This window comes from Rattus rattus, chromosome 18 (assembly GCF_011064425.1).
Source record: "Rattus rattus isolate New Zealand chromosome 18, Rrattus_CSIRO_v1, whole genome shotgun sequence".
In the NCBI taxonomy this organism is placed as follows: domain Eukaryota; kingdom Metazoa; phylum Chordata; class Mammalia; order Rodentia; family Muridae; genus Rattus; species Rattus rattus.
Window position 1 is genome coordinate 43,092,593 of NC_046171.1, and position 22,654 is coordinate 43,115,246.

At 46.6% G+C, this 22,654-nt stretch overlaps 1 protein-coding gene across 1 annotated transcript in view; it reads left to right on the top strand.

Moving 5' to 3' along the window:
- The window catches only part of Pdss2 (decaprenyl diphosphate synthase subunit 2), a 223,290-nt gene that overhangs the window by 162,722 nt on the left and 37,914 nt on the right, over positions 1-22,654 (top strand). The window contains exons 5-6 of the mRNA XM_032888504.1: positions 11,330-11,503; positions 13,136-13,267. Coding sequence (XP_032744395.1) covers positions 11,330-11,503; positions 13,136-13,267 — 306 coding nt within the window. The remainder of the gene's footprint in view (positions 1-11,329; positions 11,504-13,135; positions 13,268-22,654) is intronic.

Sequence of the window (22,654 nt, forward strand, 5' to 3'; positions counted from 1 at the left end):
TAAAGGCGAGTGAGTGAACTCCCTTACAGCCTGACTTTTGCTTAGAGTCCCTTCAGAGTAAAGAGGTCCCTGCCTTCCTGGGAATTTTATCAGGAGTTAGTACTGGGTTTTAAGACAAAAAAGAGGATCAAAACATCGAGACCAGCATGGACTATGTAGCAAGAGTATACCTTCAAAAAGTATGAAATTAATGTTGGGCATGTATGTCCGCATGCATGATTTCTGCTTTCTCCAGCTATGGAAATGGCCATTATTTTGAAATGTTTTTTTTTTTTCTTTTCTTTTTTTTTTTTTTTTTTTTTTTCCGGAGCTAGGGACCGAACCCAGGGCCTTGCGCTTGCTAGGCAAGTGCTCTATCACTGAGCTAAATCCCCAACCCCTGTTTTTTTTTTTTTTTTCCTTGTTAGATTTTTTATTTGTTTCCTTTTTGTTGTTTTTCGGTTTTGGTTTTTGTTTGGTTTGGTTTGGTTTGGTTTTTTGTGGGGCGTGGTTGCTATACTAAAGACGGAATTATGGCCTGATGAATAGTCTCTTTTAGATTGCTTTATAATCTATAAATACAGCAAATTAATTGATTTTTAAAACATGAGACCGTGCAGCCCTAGACTAAATCTACTTGAAGCTAATGCCGTCCCTTCTTTATAAGTTGTTGGCTTTGCAATACTAAGGCTTTGTTAATATGAGCATCTCTGTTTAATGAAGTCATTGGTGTTTGTCTGGAGTAGGTGTCAAGGTGACAGTGAGACCTGTGGCATCCTCACAGTGAAGCTGTACGAGCCTGTGTGGGAAGGGGTGCTTGTTTATGACTGCAGGGTCAGTGGCCCTACTAAGTGTTTAAACTGTGTCCTTCAAGTGAGCGTGGCAATCGGTTTGTGTCCCACAGGAAAACATTATTTCACACAAGGTGGCAGATTGACCAGCACCAAATTTGTCATGATGTCCCCTTTCATTCCTAATACTAGGAATTTGTGCGTTCTCTCCCTCTTTCTGGCTATCAAGTTAGAAATTTGATTTCTTTTTCAGTACTTAAGCCATTCTAGTTGGATCAGTCTCCTCTGTGCTCTTTTAGTGGCTTCCCAAAATCCCGTTATGGTCCCCTTCATTTCATACACACCAAATACTTGCCAGTGAACGTTTTTATTTTTTCTTTGATTTATGAGTAAGAAATCTGTTATTTTGTTTTCAACTATTTGGAGGGTTTTCCAGGTGTCTTTTTGTTATCACTTTATAATGCCGTTGTGATAAAAAAACATTTTATAGTTCTTTTTTGAGTTCTTTTTAAATTTAATCTTACTTTATGTGTCGGGATGCTTTCCCTTCATCTGGGGGGTTCAGCGTGTGCATTCTCGGTACCCATGGAGGCCAGAGCAGCGAGTCAGATCCACGAGAGCTAGAGTTACAGGCATTGGGAGCCGCCGTGTGGTGCTGGGAAATCAAACCCAGGCCCTCTGGAAGAACAGCCAGTGCTCTTAACCACTGAGCCATCAGGCCATCTCTGCAGCCCAATTTGAGCTATTTTAAGTTTATTGTGTTTATGGCCCAGATACAATGTATCTGGATAAATGTTCCACGTTAAAGGAAACATGCACTCTGTCCTTCCCCAGCCATTTTGGTTGAGAATGTCATTAAGTCGCCAGGATTTGTTGCTATCCTCATTTTGCTCGTTCTGTCAGTTGCTGAGAGAAAGGTGTATCAGAGTCTATATAGGTGTTCGCTTTAACTGCTCACATTAGCACAGGCCTGCAACCTAGCACGTAGGAGGTAGAGACAGGAGGATCAGCAGTGTACAGTATGATGGCCTGGCTCAAGAGGGTTCCAAGAAGAATAGTAATAAGTGGCCTGGGGTCCACTCTTGTGACATTTCGGCAAGTAATGTGGCTGCTTTCTGTCCATATAATCTGCCTGGGGCTGGATTGAAGAGTTTGGGTTTATTAGCATCTTTGACAGAGGAGATTTTCAAGACAGCCCCTGCTGTGTGGTTATTAGTAGCCAAATTAAAACAAATTAAATGTTTCTCTTAAGTTCGAGTTTCTATAATTACAATGATAAAACACTATGATCAAAAACAACTTGGGGAGGAAAGGGTTTATTTCAGCTTACAGCTTATAGTCTGTTCTGAATGATATTGTATCAGGGCCGTCTGTCTAACCTGGACGGGAACCTGGAGGCCGGAGCTGGTGCAGAGGCCGTGGAAGATGGCTGCTTTCTGGTTTGCTCCTTCCGGCTTGCTCGGCCTGCTTTCTTATAGAACCCGGGACCAGCAGCCCAGGGATGGCCCCACCCACAGTGAGCTGGGCCCTCCCACATCACCAAAAATGCACCACAGGCCAGTCTGGTGGGGATGTTTTTTTCTCAGTTGGTTTCCCTCTTCAAAAATGATTCTGGCTTGGGTCTATTTGCCAGAAACTGAACCAGCACAATGTTGTGTTGTTTCCTTCTGTTTTGCCTTTTTCACTTCTTCAAAGCGGAGCTAAATTGGGCACTATTGATAAAATGCCTATTAGTAAATATATTGAATCTCTGCTTATGGCAAAAATGTATACTGAGTACTCCTGGACATCCAAGCCAGACCTGCCCTGAGATCTGAAAGTGTGCAGAACTCAGAAGAGACGTATGCACATGGAACCATGCACAGCAGTACATCTATAAAGCATGCAAGTCACACGTGCAGAGAGGCTGTGTGTGCAAGAGAGAGGACAGCCCGTTAGTAATTCACCACGTTTCGGAGGGCTTTCCATAACCCGTCATGGTGATGCCCTCCCGTAGTTCCAGGGCTCAGCAAGAGTCTGAGACCTGCCTGTCTTAAAGGAAGAAAAAGAAGGAACTTAGAAGGGCGGAGGGGAGGGGGGGAGGGGACTGAAGGAAGGGAGGGGGCTCTTGGAGGAGGTCATTTTTTTATTTCCAAACTCAATCTTAGAAGTAACAGAACTGACTCAGAAGGAAGTCAGGGGCTGGGAAGACGGCCCACTCAGTAAAATGTCCCTCAAACCAGCCTGAGGACCTGGGCCTAAATCCCTAGCATCTGTGGAATCTGAGTGAGGTCGGAATCCCCAGCTCTGGGTGGGGCTCAAAACCAGACCGCCATCTCCCTGGAGCCTAGGGCCCGCCCGCCAGCCAAATCAGAGAACTTCAGCGAACCTAAAAAGGCAGAGAACAATCTGGAGAGCCACCTGCACCCGCAGGTGGTGAGGGGACTGTTGAAGATCTGTCTGTCAGGAGTTGTCACTGGACACTGACTAGGACATCAGACTGACTTACTCATGTCACATGATTTCAAGCATGTGTTGTGTGGAAGGCACTAGACGTGCAAGGGCCTGAAAACAAATGTTTTTACGTCTATTTAAAGGGAAATGCATAGTTTAGGAGCTTTAAATGTGAAGCAGTGAGCAGTAAGATACTCTAGGGTATCGGTCATTGGCCCATTACTCACAGCTTGTCCCTCGTATGATACCCAAGGCATGCACGAATGAGCTGATAAACTGTGTCGTCTCGGGTTTATTGTTGGCTGGGCGTCTGCTCAAGCCCATATCACAAGTCCAAGACTTTGAGGAGTCTCATGGCGCGGATGACAGTAACACCTATAATTTTACGAGCATCCTTTTTTCCAAGGAGAAACAGTTTCAAATCAATTGTTAGCTATTGAATGTATTCCAATTTGAAGACAAATGAGAGTAATTGAAAAGGGCTTGTTCTTGTCAGACAGTACACGCACAAATCACACAATTAAAAAATAAAACAAGTCACTAGATGTCCAGGACCACATTTAAAAAGCAAAGTACTGGCCAGGGAGATAGCTCAGCGGGAAGTGTTTGCTGCACATGCGTGAGGACCAGAGTCCCTCCAGCAACCATACACAAGCCAGGCGTCGAAGCGTGGTGAGCAAAGAGCCAAGGGCGGTGCTGTGCTTCTTTAACCCCAGCACTCAAGGGGCAGAGGCAGGCAGATCTCTAAGCATGTGCGTGTGTGTGGAGTGTGTGTGGTGTGTGCGTGTGTGTGTGAGTGTGTGCGTGTGTGTGTGAGTGTGTGCATGTGTGTGTGAGTGTGTGTGTGAGTGTGTGTGAGTGTGAGTGTGTGTGTGCGTGTGCGTGAGTGTGAGTGTGTGTGTGTGTGTGCGCGCGCGCGCACGTTTGCATCTTTCCCTCTGCCTATCTGTATGAAGGCCTGTGCAGTTGAGTACTGATACTCATAGAGCCTAGAGGTGGCAGAGCCCCTACAGCTGGAGTTACAGGCGGTATGTGCCACCCGATGCGGGTGCTAGGTTTCAGGGCGACTCAAGTCCTCTGGGAAAGCAGAGGGAATGATCTCTCTCCAGCACCCCAAAATAGTTTTTATAAATAATAAGGTATAAAGACATGGAGAAAAATTCACCCAGTCCTAAATGTGCATGCACACACACATACACACAATGTGTGTGTATGTATGTATGTATGTATGTATGTATGTAAGTATGTATGTCACATGAGAGATTATCGGGGTGGGGAAATATACAAGAGGCTGCCTCAGAGCCGGGGTGGAGAGAGAGCAGGCCATGAAGGCGAGAGCTTTATAAGGGGTATGCAGTGTGTGCATAGGGACACCGCAGCCTGTGGTGACAGTGGAACTGTGTTGCCATGGTGGCGAGTGATGCCTGGGCTCCTGGTTTTGAGCACCTAATTTTGAGGTGGAATGGAGTAGATAACCCAATGTAGATATTTAAAAATAAAACAACAACAAAAACAAACAAAAAAACCTTTTAAGGTAATACGTTAGCATTCTGGTTTTTAAGACCGTGTTGAAGGGTGTGGGAAGAAGTGTATAAATGTGCGTGTTAGTGTAGTCAACCGGCTTTCCTGTAGGTTTCAGGCCAAGCTCCTGGGCCTGCCATGCTCAGCCAACCTTTATTTTATCCCAGTCTGGAGGCCGCGCAGCCAAACTTGCAGGCAGTTCAATCTCCTGTGAGGGCTCTGTCCCTTGCCTGAGACATCCCTGTCTAGCTGTGTCCTCCCATAGCGGAGAAAGACGGCACTAGAGTCCTTTGATGTCTGGTAATGATTGACACTAGGCTGGGGCACCTGCTCGTTACCTCGTGTAGCCCTACTTCCATCTTGCAGAAGAGATAGCCGTGCTCAGAAGTACAGCTTCGGTGTGTACGTCTGAGAGGACACAGGCGTTCCTGTTATAGTAGTCATTTGAGCGAGCATCTTACCTGTGCTCTCACTCCCATTGTCAGTGGCTGATAGGCCACACTTGCTCTGTCCCTGCCCCCTCATCCTGGCTTAAGCTAAACGTTTTTATGTGGGTCAAGGTGCAGTGGGAAGACAGACAGACATCTGGCTGATCAGCAGATGATGTCTTAGGTTGCACTGATGTCTCGCTTTTTACTTTTAACAATGAAAACAATAATTTTGCTCAGCGGCAAGACATTCTCAAACTTGTCTGGTCTGTGTAGGACCCAGAAGCTTCTCTCTGGAAAGCACTTTGGCAGAACGTTTTAAGACACTGAAATGTCTAGAGTGCTCAACCTATACATCTAGACATGGACTCTATGACCGCCAGCCTCCAGGACTGTCAGTGAGCCCACCCCTAGCGGTCCCTGTGCTCGCCTTTCCAGGATGGGAGGCCCAAGGTAAAGGGCAGCCTTGTGAGGCCGTGCGGCGAGGAACTAAAGCCTCCTGCCAGGAATCCCTGGATGGAGCAGGCTCAAGAGCGTGTATGAGTTTTCAGCGTTGCATCAAATCCGGGAGAAACGTTGGCTCCTTTTGAGGCAGGGTCTCTCAAGGAATCCAGAGCTTGCTGCTTCAGCTAGAGCTGAGCAACGAGCTCCCAGGACCTGCCCATCTCCGCCCTTCATTGCCACCCAGCAGCCAGAGCTACAGATGCATGCTGGCTTACACAGGTGCACGCTGGCTTACACAGGTGCACGCTGGCTCACACAGGTGCACGCTGGCTTACACAGGTGCATGCTGGCTTACACAGGTGCACGCTGGCTTACACAGGTGCACGCTGGCTTTTACACAGATGCCAGGGATCCAAACCCAGGTCCTCACACTTGCACAGCAAGCACTTTACCCACTGAGCCATCCCCCCAGCCCCGAGAAACACTTCTGAAATGTTTTAATAATAAACATTTTCACATCTTCCCAGCTGCTTTTTTCTATGGTTTATATGGATGTGAAGCTTCCAGATGCCTACTTTACTAGGTCCTGTGTAGCCAGGATAGAATTCAAAACAAACTATCATATCCTATGAGAAAAGACTATTAACACACCTTCCTTCCCCTTCACATTGCCTCAGGATTCCTGAGGAGGGGCTCACTACAAGATCTCTGTAATGCTTCTCTTCAAGGGGTATTACTACTAGGCTTAATATAGGGGGTTAAATGCAGACAGACAGACAGACAGACAGACAGACAGACAGACAGAATGGCATGCATCATTCGTTCTTACGCACAACCGTCTTTTTATCCTAGAAGATATTAAGGGAGCTGGAGAGACGGCTCAGTGGATATGAACACTTGACACTCTTCCAAAGACCCTGGTTCAATTCCCAGCACCCACATAATGGCTCAGAACTGTTTGTAACTCCAGTTCCAGGGAACCTGATACCTTCTTCTAGCCTCAGTAGGGACTAAGTGTGTATGTAGTGCATAGACATACATGCAAGCAAAACATTCATACACATAAAAATTTTCAAATTAAATATATGAAGCATAGCCTATGTGTCTATATATTAAACATAACAGAATCCAATTGCTATCATCTGAGGATAATCTCTACCACTTACTTTTTGCCTGGTCTTGTTCAAAATACATTCTTGGAACTCCCTTACCTGTTAAGTAAGAATTATGATACCTGAAACTGGGGGTGGGAAGTGACAGGTTACGTGATACACAGATGTCGTCATCATGCCTTTAGCCAGCAGGACGAGTCAGACCCCTTCGTCTCCTTGCTTCCTCCTCACTCTGAACTGCAGAGGGCTGGGGAGTTCTCCTATATGTGCCTCACTTTTATCTTTAAGATTTTATTTTTATTTTTAATTTTTTTGTATGTGACAGAGTAGACACGAGTACAGTGTCTACAGATTGCAGAAGGCGTCAGATCCCCGGAGCCGGAGTGACAAGCAGTTGTGGGCTCCTGCCCTGGGTGCTGGAGTCCTCACAAGAGCAGTGTGCACTCTTAAGTGAGCCATCCCTCCGGCTCCGTACTCTCATACCTGTGGCTCTAATTTAACATCAGAAAGTAATTAAGGAGAACCAGGCATGGCAGCCACACCTGTAACCCCAGCACCCAGACGCTCAGGGCCAGGTCTGCTAGGGAGTGCACTGCGTGAGAGCCTGTCTCAGAAACTTCAAAGGAAGTAATTTAAGCATTAAGATGTATGTTAAGGGAATCTAGTCACTTATTTAACCCATATTTAGGTCTCGTTTATAAAAACAATGACCCAGAATATGAATCTAAAATAGGCAGCCTGAAGCCGAAGTGTCTGTGCACAGAGCGGGTGGAGAAGGGTACGGTTGGAGATCCACGTACTCATTCCTGTGCTCCAAGCTGCACACATCTCCAGCCTTCATTATACTTTAAAAACATTGTTTCAGCTCTACAGATGGTCAGATCCTGAGTCTTCAAAACTCTTCTGATCATGAGAAAGGAAATAGTTTAGTCCAACAGATTCGGCAACTCCCCGGCCCACTTAGTTTGCACGTGTTCAGTGACCGTGGACCTAAACTAGAGGCCCTCACAGCCATGGTGACAAATGCACTTTGGTCTCCCATAAATAGAAAGAAATATTTCACCACATGAGCAAAGCAACTCCGAGTGTGCGTCTCATGGACACAAAGCAGGTTCTTCCTTACACATCAGTGCCCACAGCCGTACGGCCCTTGATGTCCAAGCTCGTTGAACCACCAGTGCTGCTGTCTCAGGCAACATCAGCGTGCCCTCCATAACTTCAACCCGCCTTACCCAAGCCAAATCAATCACGAGCTATAGAGAGCAGGGTGACGGTAGTCTAAACTAAGATTCCTCCGTCTGACTGTTGTCCACATGTGCAGTGACAGAATACCCTTCCTAAAATAAGGAAATCCCACCAAATTAACTACTCACTGAGTAGCATCTTAGAATAAATCTTCGGTAAGAACTTGAGTTAGAGCCATGGCGGTGCACCCTTTAATCCTAGCATTGGGAGGTAGAGACAGACAGTCCTCCGTGAGTTCTAGGCCAGCTCAAACCAGCACACACACAATTATACAGATAGCTTTCATGTAGGGCTGGGCATTGTGGTCCAGATGTGATCGGGATGCTGAAGAGAATAGCAATCTCAAGGCCACCCTAGACTGCATGATGAGACCTGGTCTTAAAAAATACACACACAGCTGAGGCTGTAACTCAGTGATGGCGTACTTGCCCGGCATGCTGGGGGTCCTTGGTTCAAGCCTCAGCCCCACAAAGAAAAAGGAAAACTCTCTGTTGCTGAGTACGGTGACAGACAGCCACATCCCAGCACTCGGGGTAGGCATAAGAAGATCAAGAGTTGGGGCTGGAGAGATGGCTCAGTGGTTAAGACTGCTCTTCCAGAGGTCCTGAGTTCAAATCCCAGCAACCACATGGTGAGTCACAACCATCTGTAATGGGATCTGGTGCCCTCTTCCCGTGTGTCTGAAGACAGCTGCAGTATGTTCATATATAATAAGTTAAATCTTTAAACAAAGATCAAGAGTTTAAAGTCATCCTTGAATGTAAGAATTTGAGGTACAATCTAGCCTGCATGAAACCCTGCCTCAACAGATAGATAGATAGATACATACATACATACATACATACATACATACATACTAGATATGCATAGGTGGGTGGATGGATGGACTTCATGTGAAAAATCCTCAAAGAATATCCTTAAAATCTATCTAAACCTGCAGATACTGGGACACTGTGAGTGTCTAAATCTCTTTTGCTGACCTGCACCCATCTTGTGTATCTCATATTTAAAGAGACTGATCTAGATGTAGCCATCAAACCAGTTTCCTTGGCATTTTAAAATTATACATTAGATTTCCCAGAGCATGTTTTTTAGTACACACACAACACTCTGGTAGAATGAATAGAAGGATTTTGCTTCCTTAATAACCAAGTTCATGCTAAGTAATAACTTGATGTTCAGGGAATAACATTTCTGATTAACTCAGGAGCAGAGTTATTAACTTATGGTCCAATTAAGTGATGGCAGTAGATTTCAGGGGACCATAAATTAATTGTTTCTGGTTATCTGAATAATCTTTTTCAGAGATTGTCTGTTCCATGAATAATTTAAAAATGTAAAAATGATGAATAATAAGGAGTGTAAATCCCAGTAAGAAATACATAATGAGCAGAGCTAAACCTTTGGTGGTTTCAGGTCTTGCAATTAGCCTTTTACACACACACTTACATATACACATATGCAGTAGTACACAATTAAAATTAATGTAGAATTTCAAAGTGCTAAGAAAACTGTTAAAATAGCCACATCTGCTGTATGTTGAAAACTCTGTCTGCATGTTTCTGGTTTTGTGTTTGTTGTTGTTATTGTTGTTGTTGATGATGTTTTCTATCCCTGGACCACGAGCTTCTTGCAGACAAGCAGTTTATAGATCTTTGTATGGAAATTGGTTTGCAGAGATCTGGTCCATGATGCATAAATGAGTGTGTTACACAAACACCCGAAAGTTAATCAAGAGTCATAAATTCTTTAGTTATTAAATGTGTGAGGCTATGTGTATGCACACACACTGCATGTGTCCCTGGTGCATCAGATTACATATATGCATGTTCACTGCATGTGTCCCTGGTGCATCAGGTTACATGTATGCATGTTCACTGCATGTGTCCCTGGTGCATCAGGTTACATGTATGCATGTGCACTACTGTGTTCCTGGTGCATCAGGTTACATGTATGCATGTTCACTGCATGTGTACCTGGTGCATCAGGTTACATGTATACATGTTCACTGCATGTGTACCTGGTGCATCAGGTTACATGTATGCATGTTCACTGCATGTGTACCTGGTGTATCAGGTTACATGTATGCATGTGCACTGCTGTGTTCCTGGTGCATCAGGTTACATGTATGCATGTTCACTGCATGTGTACCTGGTGCATCAGGTTACATGTATGCATGTTCACTGCATGTGTACCTGGTGCATCAGGTTACATGTGTGCATGAGCACTGCATGTGTACCTGGTACATCAGGTTACATGTATGCATGAGCACTGCTGTGTACTGGGTGCATCAGGCTCCCTGGAACTGAAGTTCCAGATATCTCTGAGAAGCCGTGTGGGTGCCAGGCATTGAGCAAGGGTCTTCTACACGAGCAACACGGGTCATTTCTCTTCCGTCAGCATCCCGTTTTGAGGTTCATCCCTGGGATACCATGTATCAGTAGTTCATACTAATTGTATTGTACTCATTAGCTTAAAATTAAAATTAACAATAACTCATAGTAAATTGAACTAACAAACAGCATTATATTCACTTAACCAAAAGTCATTTAAAATTGAGTGCTGCTGAGATGATTAAAGGACATGTGAGTGAGTAGGACCTAGGGCCAACTGTCAGAGAAGCACATGTAACCACCCACATAATTCAGAGAGAATGAGCACTGTGCCAACTGCAGCTAGGTGATGATTTTCAAAAGAAGAGAGCACCTGTGGGAATATCCGAGAATGTTATTCAAAATATTTATACTGGGGATACTGAGTTTAATGAATAGAGAGTACAGAGAAAAATACCTCTGAAGAGGATAATATTTCAAAATTATCACAAATGTAAAATTGTATATAATTCAAGAACTAAGTGTATCCTGTGTACCTGAAGTGCAGGTCACCTAGGAGGTATTTTGGGTAAGAGTTGGGCCAAAAGCCATTGCTTTTATTACCATAAAAGGAAAGGTTGTCAGGTTTTAGAGTTCATAGAGTGTGTGAGCAAAGGAGAAGCATTAAGAAACAATTATCTTCATTGTTCCAACCAAGCGAGGAAGGACAGAGGAAAACCGAGAAGAGAAATAGCAAAAGATGAAGAAAAGATTTCATTAATACATAGTGTACCGCTCATGCGCCGCCACCTTTGGTGCTGATGCATCCACCCAGATCCATGTCGTCCATTCGTTCATTCAGTCATTCATTCATTCATTCTAGCCCTGGCCAGCCTGGAATGTATAGTCCTCCTGCCTCAGCCTCTCAATTACTGAGATTGTACCTGTAAACCACCAGACCTGACCGGTTTTTTATGCTTTTATCCTTCAAAAACACAGAGAAATTAATCCTAAAGCCTTTTCATCTTGGCTTTTTTTTTTTTTTTTTTTTTTTTTTTTTTCAGGGAAATCCTATCCCAGATGACATCAGAATATCAACCTGGAAGGAGCAGACTTTCCTATGCCACTGTGCCTTGCTAGCGAAGAGCTGCAAGGCCGCCATGGAGTTAGCGAAGCATGACGCTGCGGTCCAAGACATGGCGTTTCAGTACGGAAAGCACATGGCCATGAGCCACAAGGTGTGTCACTCCCTGTCGTCCGCATCCTGAGTACGGTTCAGGTACATGGAGAACCGTTAGCACTTCATAAGCCACTTTCATAGCTAAAAAAACTGTTTATTGTGAGAGAGAAATGCATTAATCGGAGACAGTGATCGTTATATAAGCAACACGATCGGCAGACGCTATACAGTTTTGATGTTTACATTTTCTCACGGCCTGAAAGAATTCTTGAAATAATTCCCCCAAATGATTAAATAGCAGGTAATATCACCCTCGCAGAATGGCAGACTATTTTTTTATTTTTGTTACAGTTCCCTTGTAAATCCTATGTTAAACAAATATTGGAAAGTTAATAAAATTTGAAGGCGTACTGTATAAAGTTGAAAGCTTCAATTTTAATTCACAACTTAATATTTTTAATCAAAGCTGGAGCATAGATTTATTAAGAGAAAGTGAGAAGACCCCGGAGAGTAGGAGAGGCTAGGAAGGAGGAAGACGGTAATGAAGGAGGAAGACATTATTAACTCGTTCTTTTCCGTGTGAAAGGTGAACATCACCAAACCACGTCACAAGCCAGCAGCTTCATGGCCGCCTTGATTTAACTTCAAATTCTCAGTTTCCTAGGACATCCAGAGCTACGTACTAGAAAAACTCTGTCTCAAAGAAATTCAGTTACTTATTTTCAGATGTTATTTAAGTCATAAAGACAGGAATACATACATGTTCGTGTGTACTTGTGTATACTTATATATACACAGATGTGTCTTAATATATATATAACACGTGTCTTAGTTGGGGGTTCCTATTCCTGCACAAACATCATGACCAAGAAGCAAGTTGGGGAGGAAAGGGTTTATTCAGCTTACACTTCCACATTGCTGTTCATCACCAAAGGAAGTCAGGACTGGAACTCAAGCAGGTCAGGAAGCAGGAGCTGATGCAGAGGCCATGGAGGGATGTTACTTACTGCCTTGCTTCCCCTGGCTTGCTCAGCTTGCTCTCTTATAGAACCCACCAGGGCCACCAGCCCAGGGACAGCACCATCCACAATGGGCTGGGTCCTCCCCCCTTGATCAGTAATTGAGAAAATGCCTTACAGCTGGGTCTCATGGAGGCATTTCCTCAGCTGAGGCTCCTTTCTCTGTGATAACTCCCAAGTTGACACACAAAACCAGCCTATACAACATGTATGTGTTTATGTGTATACGTGTCTATGTATGTGTGTGTCTATATATGTATGTCCCTGTGTGTATGTGTGTTTACATGTGTGTATCTCTCTGTGTCTCTCTCTCTGTCTCTCTTTCTCTGTCTGTCTCTGTCTCTCTCTCCTCTCTCTCTCTCTCTCTCTCTCTGTGTGTGTGTGTGTGTGTGTGTGTGTGTGTGTGTGTGTGTCTGTAATTTCCAGATGAGATTTTTCACGTTTTGTTAAAACTTGGGTTTCCCTATAAACTAGTGTATTTATTATTTCTTTATTATTTCTACATTTAATTTGAAGTTAAAGGAGAAGGGGCTGGAGATGGAAAGATGTTGCTAAGTCATCCAGAATGTGCGTGTGCTTATTAAATCCCAGCAGAGTGCATGGAAACACTATGTACCTGGTACTTCCTGATGGGTACGTCATACTCATAACTCCTCTACCTCTCCTTCCAGATAAATTCTGACCTCCAGCCTTTTATTAAAGACAAGGCCAGTGACTCTAAGACTTTTAACCTAAACTCGGCACCCGTAGTCTTACATCAGGAGTTTCTCGGGAGAGATTTGTGGATTAAGCAGATTGGAGAGGTAAGATGAAATCACTCCTGTTTTTGACACCATTATAGTTGATCCTAGAACAAAATTCCCAGTTTATGGTGTTTAAAGATATAGATCAGCCATTTAAAAAAGCCCTTTCTTTAGAGTGAGACCCTTCCTAGCCTCCATGTTTCAGAGGATAGAGCGCAGTTGTGAGTTGGAGGCCACACTTACGTCTGTGTCTGTGGACGACCGACCGCAGTACAGCACTAGTGCCTGTTGAGAATGCTAATTAACTTTGGGGACTTTTTTTCTAACGACTCTCAGAAATTGGGCATGGTAATAGCACCACCCTTTAACTGACAGCAATTTCCCATCTGTGGACTCCAGTGCAAGCTGCAGAATAGCATGAGCTCCGTCTGTCAGCTTGTTGGGTTATTTTAAAACAAACTTGGACCTTAAACACCCATTTTGAGACATTATCAAAGCCAGAAGGGTGGGGGAGCATGGAAAAGTGGGAAGAATAAAGGGACAAGGACTGGGTAGATATCCTCCATTTTCAGGGCCCTGAGCAGATTAGAACTATTTGGCTTATCTTAGTTCAGAAACACTGGTACAAAAACGTCCTACCTTTTCATCTAGGGTCTCGTGGTATTTATTTAACTTCGTGGTTGTCATTGGTGTTATTACACTGGGTCTATAGATGTCGGAAGGCTCCAGGCACAGCTGAGTGTGGGGATTTAGGGGTAACATCCTATGGCACAGCGCCTAAGTGAGGGTCTGCATTCTGAAAGATAACATCCCTTCTCCTAACCCTCCTCTTCCTGACCCTCCCCCTCCTGCTCCTGACCCTCCTCCTCCTCCTGACCCTCCTCCCCTCCTCCTCCTCCTGACCCTCCTCCTCCTAACCCCCTCCTCCTCCTCCTCCTGACCCTCCTCTTCCTCCTGATCCTCCTCCTCCTCCTCCTGACCCTCCTCCTCCTCCTGACCTCCTCCTCCTCCTCCCTAACCCTCCTCCTCCCTAACCTCCCTCTTCCTGACCCCTCCTCCTCTTCCTCCTGACCCCCTCCTCCTCCTGCCCTCCTCCTCCTCCTCCTGACCTCCTCCTCCTCCTCCTATCCCTCCTCCTGCCCCTCCTCCTCCTCCTCCTGACCCTCCTCCTCCTGCTCCTGATCCTCCCCCCTCCTCCTGACCCTCCTTTTCCTCCTAACCCTCTTCCTCCTGACCTCCCTCCTCCCTGCCCTCCTCCTCCTCCTCCCCTGACCCCTCCTCCTCCTGCTCCTGACCCCTCCTCCTCCTGCCCTCCTCCTCCTCCTGACCCTCCTCCTCCTCTTCCTGACCCTCCTCCTCCTCCTAACCCTCCTCCTCCTCCTGACCCTCCTCCTCCTGACCCTCCTCTTCCTCCTGACCCTCCTCCTCCTCCTGGACCCTCCTCCTCCTGAACCTCCCCCTCCTCCTATCCCTCCTCCTCCTGACCCTCCTCCTCCTCCTCCTGACCTCCTCCTCCTCCTGACCTCCTCCTCCTCCTGACCCTCCTCCTCCTCCTGACCTCCTCCTCCTCCTCCCTCCTCCTCCTCCTGACCTCCTCCTCCTGCCCTCCTCTTCCTCCTGACCCCTCCTCCTCCTGACCCCTCCTCCTGACCTCCCCCTCCCATCCCTCCTCCTCCTGACCTCCTCCTCCTGACCCTCCCTGACCCTCCTCCTCCTCCTGACCCTCCCCTCTTCCTCCCCTGACCCTCCTCCTCCTGACCTCCTCCTTCCTCCTGACCCTCCTCCCCTGACCTCCTCCCTCCTGACCCTCCTCCTCCTCCTGACCCCTCCTCCTCCTGACCCCTCCTCCTCCTCCTGACCTCCTCCTCCTCCTGACCCCTCCTCCTCCTCCTGCCCTCCTCCTCCTCCCCAGCCCCTCCTCCTCCCCTCCCTCCTCCTCTCCTGACCTCCTCCTCCTCCCCTCCCTCCTCCTCCTGACCCTCCCTCCCCTGACCCTCCTCTTCCTCCTGACCCCTCCTCCTCCTCCTGACCCCTCCTCCTTCCTCCTGACCCTCCTCTTCCTCCTGACCCTCCTCCTCCTGACCCTCCTCTTCCTCCTGACCCTCCTCTTCCTCCTGACCCTCCTCTTCCTCCTGACCCTCCTCCTCCTCCTGCTCCTGATCCTCCTCCTCCTGACCCTCCTCCTCCTCCTGACCCTCCTCCTCCTGTACTGACTCCCAAAATGTAAGCAGCTGGCTCAAAGTCTCCCTCATAGTCACCAAGGAGAAACTGGAAGATTCATTCTTAGGAAGCTGTCACCCCAAAGAAAAGAATGGCAGTTTGGGGTCCCCTTGGTAAACAGCACTTGGACAGTCATCCACAGTGACCAGCCTCTGCATGTCCATGACGGCATCTCTAGCTGCCTCGTCCTGAGAAGGATACGTATGGGACAGAGGACAAGGGCACTGAGAAAAGACTGTCATGAACAAGGGAGTCTAAGCAAACTGACAAAGGGGACATAGAGGAAGCAGGCTGTGCAAGGAAAACACATTTTTAGACACACTATGTGCAATATTAAAACTAAGAAACTGGCCCAGGTAATATATGAAAAAGGACAACCCCAGAACAAGAAGGCAGACTATAAAACATAAAAATTATCTAATAAGAAGAAATCTGTGGGGCTGAAGAGGTGGCTCAGTGGGTAAGAGCACTGGCTGCTCTTGTAGAGGACCCAGGCTCAGTGCCAGCTTCCACAGCTCACAGTGGCCTGTAACTCTCGTTCCAGGGCATCTGATGCCCTCTACTGGCCTCTGCAGTCACTACACACACACAATGCACAGACATACCTGCAATCCAAGTGCTTGTATATAAAATAAAAATAGATTAAAAATAAAACAAAACGAGCTTGGGACAGGCAGCTCAGAAACTGGGCAGGGAGCACGTCCTACATTCCCTTTGTTTGCACGGATGGAGGAGGAACGTCGTGAGTTCAAGATCCGCAGGCTCTCGGGAAAATTACCTTTCCTGTCTTCGTTCCTGAGAGTACACAAATATATTCCATCAAGACAGGAAGTGCGTGCGCTGAGGACAGGGCTCAGTGGTCTGCACATAGCCCTGGGTGCAGCCCCAGCATTGTTAAATGCTCCAGGGGGTAGGTGATTGGACACAGACAAGAGCAGTAATAAGGCTACAACAACAGCTCCAAGCAGCAGTCTAAGGCACAGAGAGGTTAAGTAATGATTAAACTATCACACAGCATATTCACGATTCAAACCCAAGCAAGTCAGCTACAGGATCAGTCCAAATCCTAAGTGCCGTGCTTCCCTGCGTGTCATGCTAACAAGTCTTGGGCAATGGCTATGTATGCTGGCTGCACTGAGACAAGACAGAGCTCCAGGAGAAATCCTTTTTGAAAGTGTGTGTGTGTGTGTGTGTGTGTGTGTATGTGTGTGTATGTGTGTGTGACGGTGTGTGTGTATGTGTGTGTATGTGTGTGTGTATGTCTGTGTGTATGTGTAATGTACCTGTGTACTTAGGAGTGTGAAAGTGTTGGTGAATGTCAGTGATGGTGCACGTGGCCCAGCCCACATGCATAGGTCAAAGGCCAGCCTCGGTGTCAGTCCTTGCTCCCAGTTTGTTGGAGGTAGGGCTTTGTGTTGTTCCCCCAGGACCTTCTAGGTAGTGTCCTGTCTCTGCCTCCCATTCCCTGTAGGAGCACTGGGATAAGAGGTCACATCACTGCCATTAGCTTTTACGTGGGTCCTGGGGATCCAAGCTGCAGTCCTCATACTTGCTGAGCCATCTGCCCTGCCCTGGGAAGTATCTCCAAGGTAAAAACTGAACTGATCAGTTACCTGTTATAGGTGACCATGTTGAGCATTATAGACGGCCAGAGGGGATGTGTGCCTGCAGGGCGAGCAAGAGTTCAAGGTCATTCTCAGCTGTGTTACCCAATTTGAGGCCAGCCTGGGCTGCATGAGACGCTATCTGAAAAAATAAGATAAGATTTGGGGGTTAGAAAGATGGCCTGGAAAAACGGGGGCTGGAGAGATGGCTCAGTGGTTAAGAGCACTGACTGCTCTTCCAGAGGTCCTGAGTTCAAATCCCAGGAACTACGTGGTGGCTCACAACCATCTGTGATGGGATCCGATGCCCTCTTCTGGTGTGTCTGAAGACAGCTACAGTGTACTCACATACATGAAATAAATAAGTCTTTGGGAAGGAAGGAATGAAGGAAGGAAGGAAGAAAGGAAGAAAGGAAGAAAGGAAGAAAGGAAGAAAGGAAGAGGAAGGGAAGGAAGGCAGGCAGGCAGGCAGGCCCACATGGGGCTCATAACCATCCAGCTCCAAAGGCCCACACGGAATCAAGGCAAGAAGTCAAAGCCCGCCTCACCTTTCTGTCCAAGGGATTGAATGGCCACATGCCAACCTGGAATCCCAGTTCCTCAGAAGGCTGAAGCAGCCAGATCCCCAGTGTGAGGCCTCCCTAAGCCTCAGAGTGAACTCAAGGCCAACCTGAGCAACTTAGTGAGGCCCTGTCTCAAAGTAAGAAGAGTGGCCCGCACTGCGTCAGGTCCCATCCCTGCTGGTCCCATCCCTGCCTGCCTCCCGCACTCAGTTCTTGCTGGTGTCTGCCTTTCTCTCCTAGTTTGTTGAGACTTGGCCTTGCATTCAGTAGTTTTCTCCAGTTAGCTTAGGGCTAAGCACCTTGTTCAGGCGGTGTCCACGAGGACTATTACGTGGTTGCCTCCTTAGCCTGAGGTGGATGTTAGTGTCATGCTCCCTTCTCTGTGTCCAGACCACCTCTGTTTCCCGGCCTGTGCAGTGCCTTTGAACCACCATCCTCACGGGAGCCAGACAGCAGTGGGCACAGCAGCTCCCTGGGGAAGACGCTCCTGCTCGGAGGGGCGTCTGAGGGGGTGCGGGGTTTGCGGCAGACTGCGGTCACACAGGGGTTGAACTTGATTGTCATCCTCTGGCACCAGCCGAAGTATGGGCGAACCAAAGGAGTAGGAGTGAAGAGGAGGAAGGCGGGGAAACGGGTTTGAACACGTAAGAGATTTAAGGATCTCTGTCATGCATCAGTGGATAATGTCTAAAACTTAAAACCAGGAACAGAAACATTTGAAACTAGAACAGACTAAAGAGAGTGACTTGGGCTCCACGGGATGCTGGGTCTTTTTGTTTGTCCTGTTTTTTGTTTTTTTTAATTTTTTAAGGAGTTTTATACTGCATGACATTTAAATGCTATTCTGTTTGTTTCCGTTTTAAAACTATAATCTAATTTCACTTCTAGGAATTAGTTGTAAGAAAGCTTTCAGAAATGTGAACAATACACACCAAAATATATACTAAAATATTAATTGTTGAAGAAAAAATTTAAATTGGCGTATTTAAAACGTTGTGAGCTGTGTGTGGTGGCTTATGCCTGGAATCCCAGGGTAGAAGCAGGAGGATCAGGAGGCTTCCCCAGCTTTCTGATCCTGTCTCACAACAAACAAACAACCAGGGAAACGATGGGCTGATATGAGACAATGAAATACCGCACAGCATATTTTACACTGAGCATTGTATTACTGGGGCATGTAATACAATGTGTGTGTAAGATTTTTTTAACAGCTGAGCTGAATATATATATATATACACAGATGGTGCTCCTAGCTCTAATTGGGTTGCATTAGAATTCATGGCAGATTTTCATTTGGTGAAGAGATACACTGAATGAGTTAAACGAAAGGTAGCCGCTCTCCCCAGGAGTTAAAGATTTATGAGGACATAACAGATATTTTAGGGAAAGCCGTGCCAACGCTCAGGTTTTCTTTGCAGACCTACAAAGTTGTAAATCTACACAAGTGTGGTCCAGGATTTCCTAAATGCTTGGTGAAGTGTCCTAAACCAGTCATTACCCCCGATGGATCTGTAGACGCAGAGGGGACATTTAGAAAAGCATGATTTGACCATCAGCTCGCTCAGACGGCCCTCGTGTGGAGGCCGCCACACACTGAGCTGGTGCTGTGAGCAAGCGGTCTCCCTCCACCCGAGTACCTCGTGGACACCCCAGGTCCCCACACCCGGGAAAGACTGGCGTTTGCTGCTGTCCCTGCTCCAGCTGTGAGGAAGGAGTCCTGGCAAAGAGAAGAGAAATTCAAGTGAATTCCCACGCGGGGCCTCACTCTGCAGATGAAAACCTCTTGTTATCTTAGTCATTAGATTGTGATAACATGTTTACTAAACCTCAGTAAGATAATGATCCTCGAATGCCTCAGAGTTGGACACGGTACACAGGATTTGGACAGCATGCGAGGGCACTCCACTGTAAATCAGAGGTTCCTCATTAGCATCCAGTTTGCTCGTGACGTACCCTTCTATTAGTTTCTGTTTACCCTTCCATTACCCTGTCTTCCTCCAGTTTTGAGTGTGATTGTAAGATCCTTAAGAATAATAACAAATTCATTTATTAATTGATACTCATCCTGACAGGTGCTTGGAATAGGTACCCATTTGTGTGTGCGTGTGTATGTGTGCATGCATGTGTGTGTGAGCATGTGTGTGCACATGCGTGTGCATGCACGTGTGCATGTGTGTGCATGTGTGTGTGTGTGTGTGTGTGTGTGTGTGTGTGTGTGTGAGAGAGAGAGAGAGAGAGAGAGAGAGAGAGAGAGAGAGAGAGAGAGAGAGCGCACCCGTGAATTTTGGTTGTCTCTGGGGAAGACTGGCAAGATCACTGATGAGTTAACAGCACTTGTTGCTTTTGCCAAGGACCCAGTATGGTTCCCTTACCTCCATGGTGATTCAGTGTGGTTGCCAGGGGATCCACTGCAGGCATCGATCACAAAGGCACACGTATGCATAAATGGTAAAGTGCTCATCCACGTACAATAAATACATCTAGAAGAAGTTCTTTCTCGTTTGGGATGCTGGAAGACACGTGTGATGTCTCATTGCCACATGTCAAGTTACTTTCTGCTCTGCACGAACACTTGTGTTGAATGTACTCTGCTTTCCTGCATTGAGAGTGGGGATTATTGTCTGGTCACGGAAGCAAGATTATTTTCTCTTAGTACCTGTTCAGCAGCAGTGTGACGCTGGAGGAAGAGTACCTTGGGAATTTTGTTTGTGGCTCTGCCTGCTCTTTGGCCTCCTTCAGCTCTGCTAAGGACGGAACATACTGTGTAGCCAGGCCCTGAGCCACGAGCATATCCGCCCTCACTCAGGAGACAGTTAGGGACAGACCTGGGCAGGTGGCGGCTGAGCACTGTCTCCGTCCTGAGCAGATCCTCACTGCCTTAGTTTTATGTAAACGTAAGCTGCTGAACGATAATGATGGGTGAGACCCCAGTCAGTGAGTGGGTGACTCACCGGGAGGCAAAGTCATTACGAAGTTTTCATTTTGACTCTAGTGAAAGGAAGTGAATCCTTCAGAGAACTGCAGAGCTCTGCCTCTCTCAGGGCATCCAGGGGCTATTGCAGGCCAGCACGCTTTATTTTTAATGATCCTGCTAGTTTTCTGCTGCCATTATAAGTCACCTGGAGAAATAAGAATTATGATTGTATTCTTGGCTGTTCCTGAAAGCACTGAGATGTCACTTAGGCTTGCCACTTTCTGACACTGTCATAACCAGCCATAAAATACCTGGAGTGTATTACACATTAACATGGCTAACTGTACTATACTTGTCCCTGGATAGCATGCTGTTCCTTTTTATTCAAAAAGGAAAACAAAGACTGCTAGATCAGCCCGTGCATGAAATGATACATGACTTTTCTTAGATGAAAGAGACACACATTAGGAGCCCACATTAGCTGCAAGTATAGAATTATAGTTATTTAAGAACGCTCGAATCGCTTCTTGTTGGAGTGGGGGAGGAATGTATGTATGATTGATCGAGACGGGTGTGCTGTATCCCAGGCTGGCTCTGGAAATGTCTTGAATTCTTGATCCCAGGTGTTGGGTTTACGTGTACACGCCATCACGCCTGTGCTACTCTGAGGCATGTTAACCCTAGTCTATGCAGAAGGTGTATGTTGTGAGCATTTGAAAGGACTATTTGAATGAACCTCGGATTATGCCATAAGTCTAGATGTCTTCTGAATTAAACATCCCTTAAGTAATCCCACCGTGGGATGTAGCTCAGTTGTTAGGGTGCTTGCCTAGGAATGGACCAGGCCCTGGGTTCGGTGCCCAGCACCACATAAACTAGGCATGATTGTAAGCACCTATAATCCGAGCATCTGGGTATGGGTGAGAGGGTCACAGGTCAGACGTCATCCTTCGCTACACAGGGTGTTTGAGGCCAACTTGAGCTGCTCGAGACCTTGTCTCAAACCCTCATAAATAAATTATAATAAAAAGAATCCCAGCACTCAGCAGATAGAGGAGGAGGACTCTTAGTTAAAGGCCAGCCTAGACTATGTACCAAGAACCTGTCTTGAGCTGGAGAGATGAGTCAGAGGGTAAGAGTACAGTTTACTCTTCCAGAGTCATAACCATATAGAACTCCGGTCCTAAGGGACCCATTGCATTCTTCTGGCTCCTATGGGCACCAGACACATACACGGCACACAGACATACATTCATAGACATGAAGATGTCATTTTTTAAAAGACTTTGTCTCCAAACACATAGCCACAACAGTGGGGGTGGAGTGGGGCTGGGGGGCTGCGAGGCAAGGGAAATAGGAGGGGCATTTAAAGGGCACGTCTTTCCTTTGCAGTAATAAAAATGGTTGGGACTTGGTAGCGGTGATTGTGCAATGCTGTGAATGAAGCAAACGCCAGTGACTTGATCCACTCAGCGTGGTGAAAGTAGTGAATTATATGTTGGATGAATGTCACTAAATTAAAAAACGAAAAGCCAGAAACAGGACGGTTGCCTGTGAACTTGATCCAGTTACTTGTAAAGCAGACGTTGAAATGTTCTTAAGCCACGTAGCACCGAGGCCTTGTGGTTACACTGATGGGACTTGAGGAACAAGGAAATAGTGGAGACCAGCTACTCTGAGGCACCGGCTGGTGCTGGGAAGGTAAGGACGTTCAGAGAAAATGGGACAGAGCTGTGACCGTGAGATGGAAAGGAAAAGGAGGGCTGGAGGCGCGGGCTGGGGCAGTCGGGCGAGCAGGACGCCAAGCTGGGGGACAGGACAGTGGAAGATTCAACACAGCGAGCGTCGGGGACTCCCTGTGGGTTGATCGTCATTGCTGTGGGCCCTTCTACCCGGCAAACGCCTCTGGGGTCATCCTGGCTTCTTGCTCACAGCATTTCTGAGGCTGCAGTAGATTTTTGTTTGTTTTATCCTGGTCGAACTTTAAGTTCATGTCTCCCCAGATTCTGCAGAGCCATAGGAATGGTTCAGACCCCTGAGTAGAGAGGTTTATTAAGTTATTTTTCTCTCCTAAGACTTACTCGGCACAGCTTTCCATGTCTGCATATTGCTTCCTCACTTCCCAGTGAACCAGAGGAAGAGAATA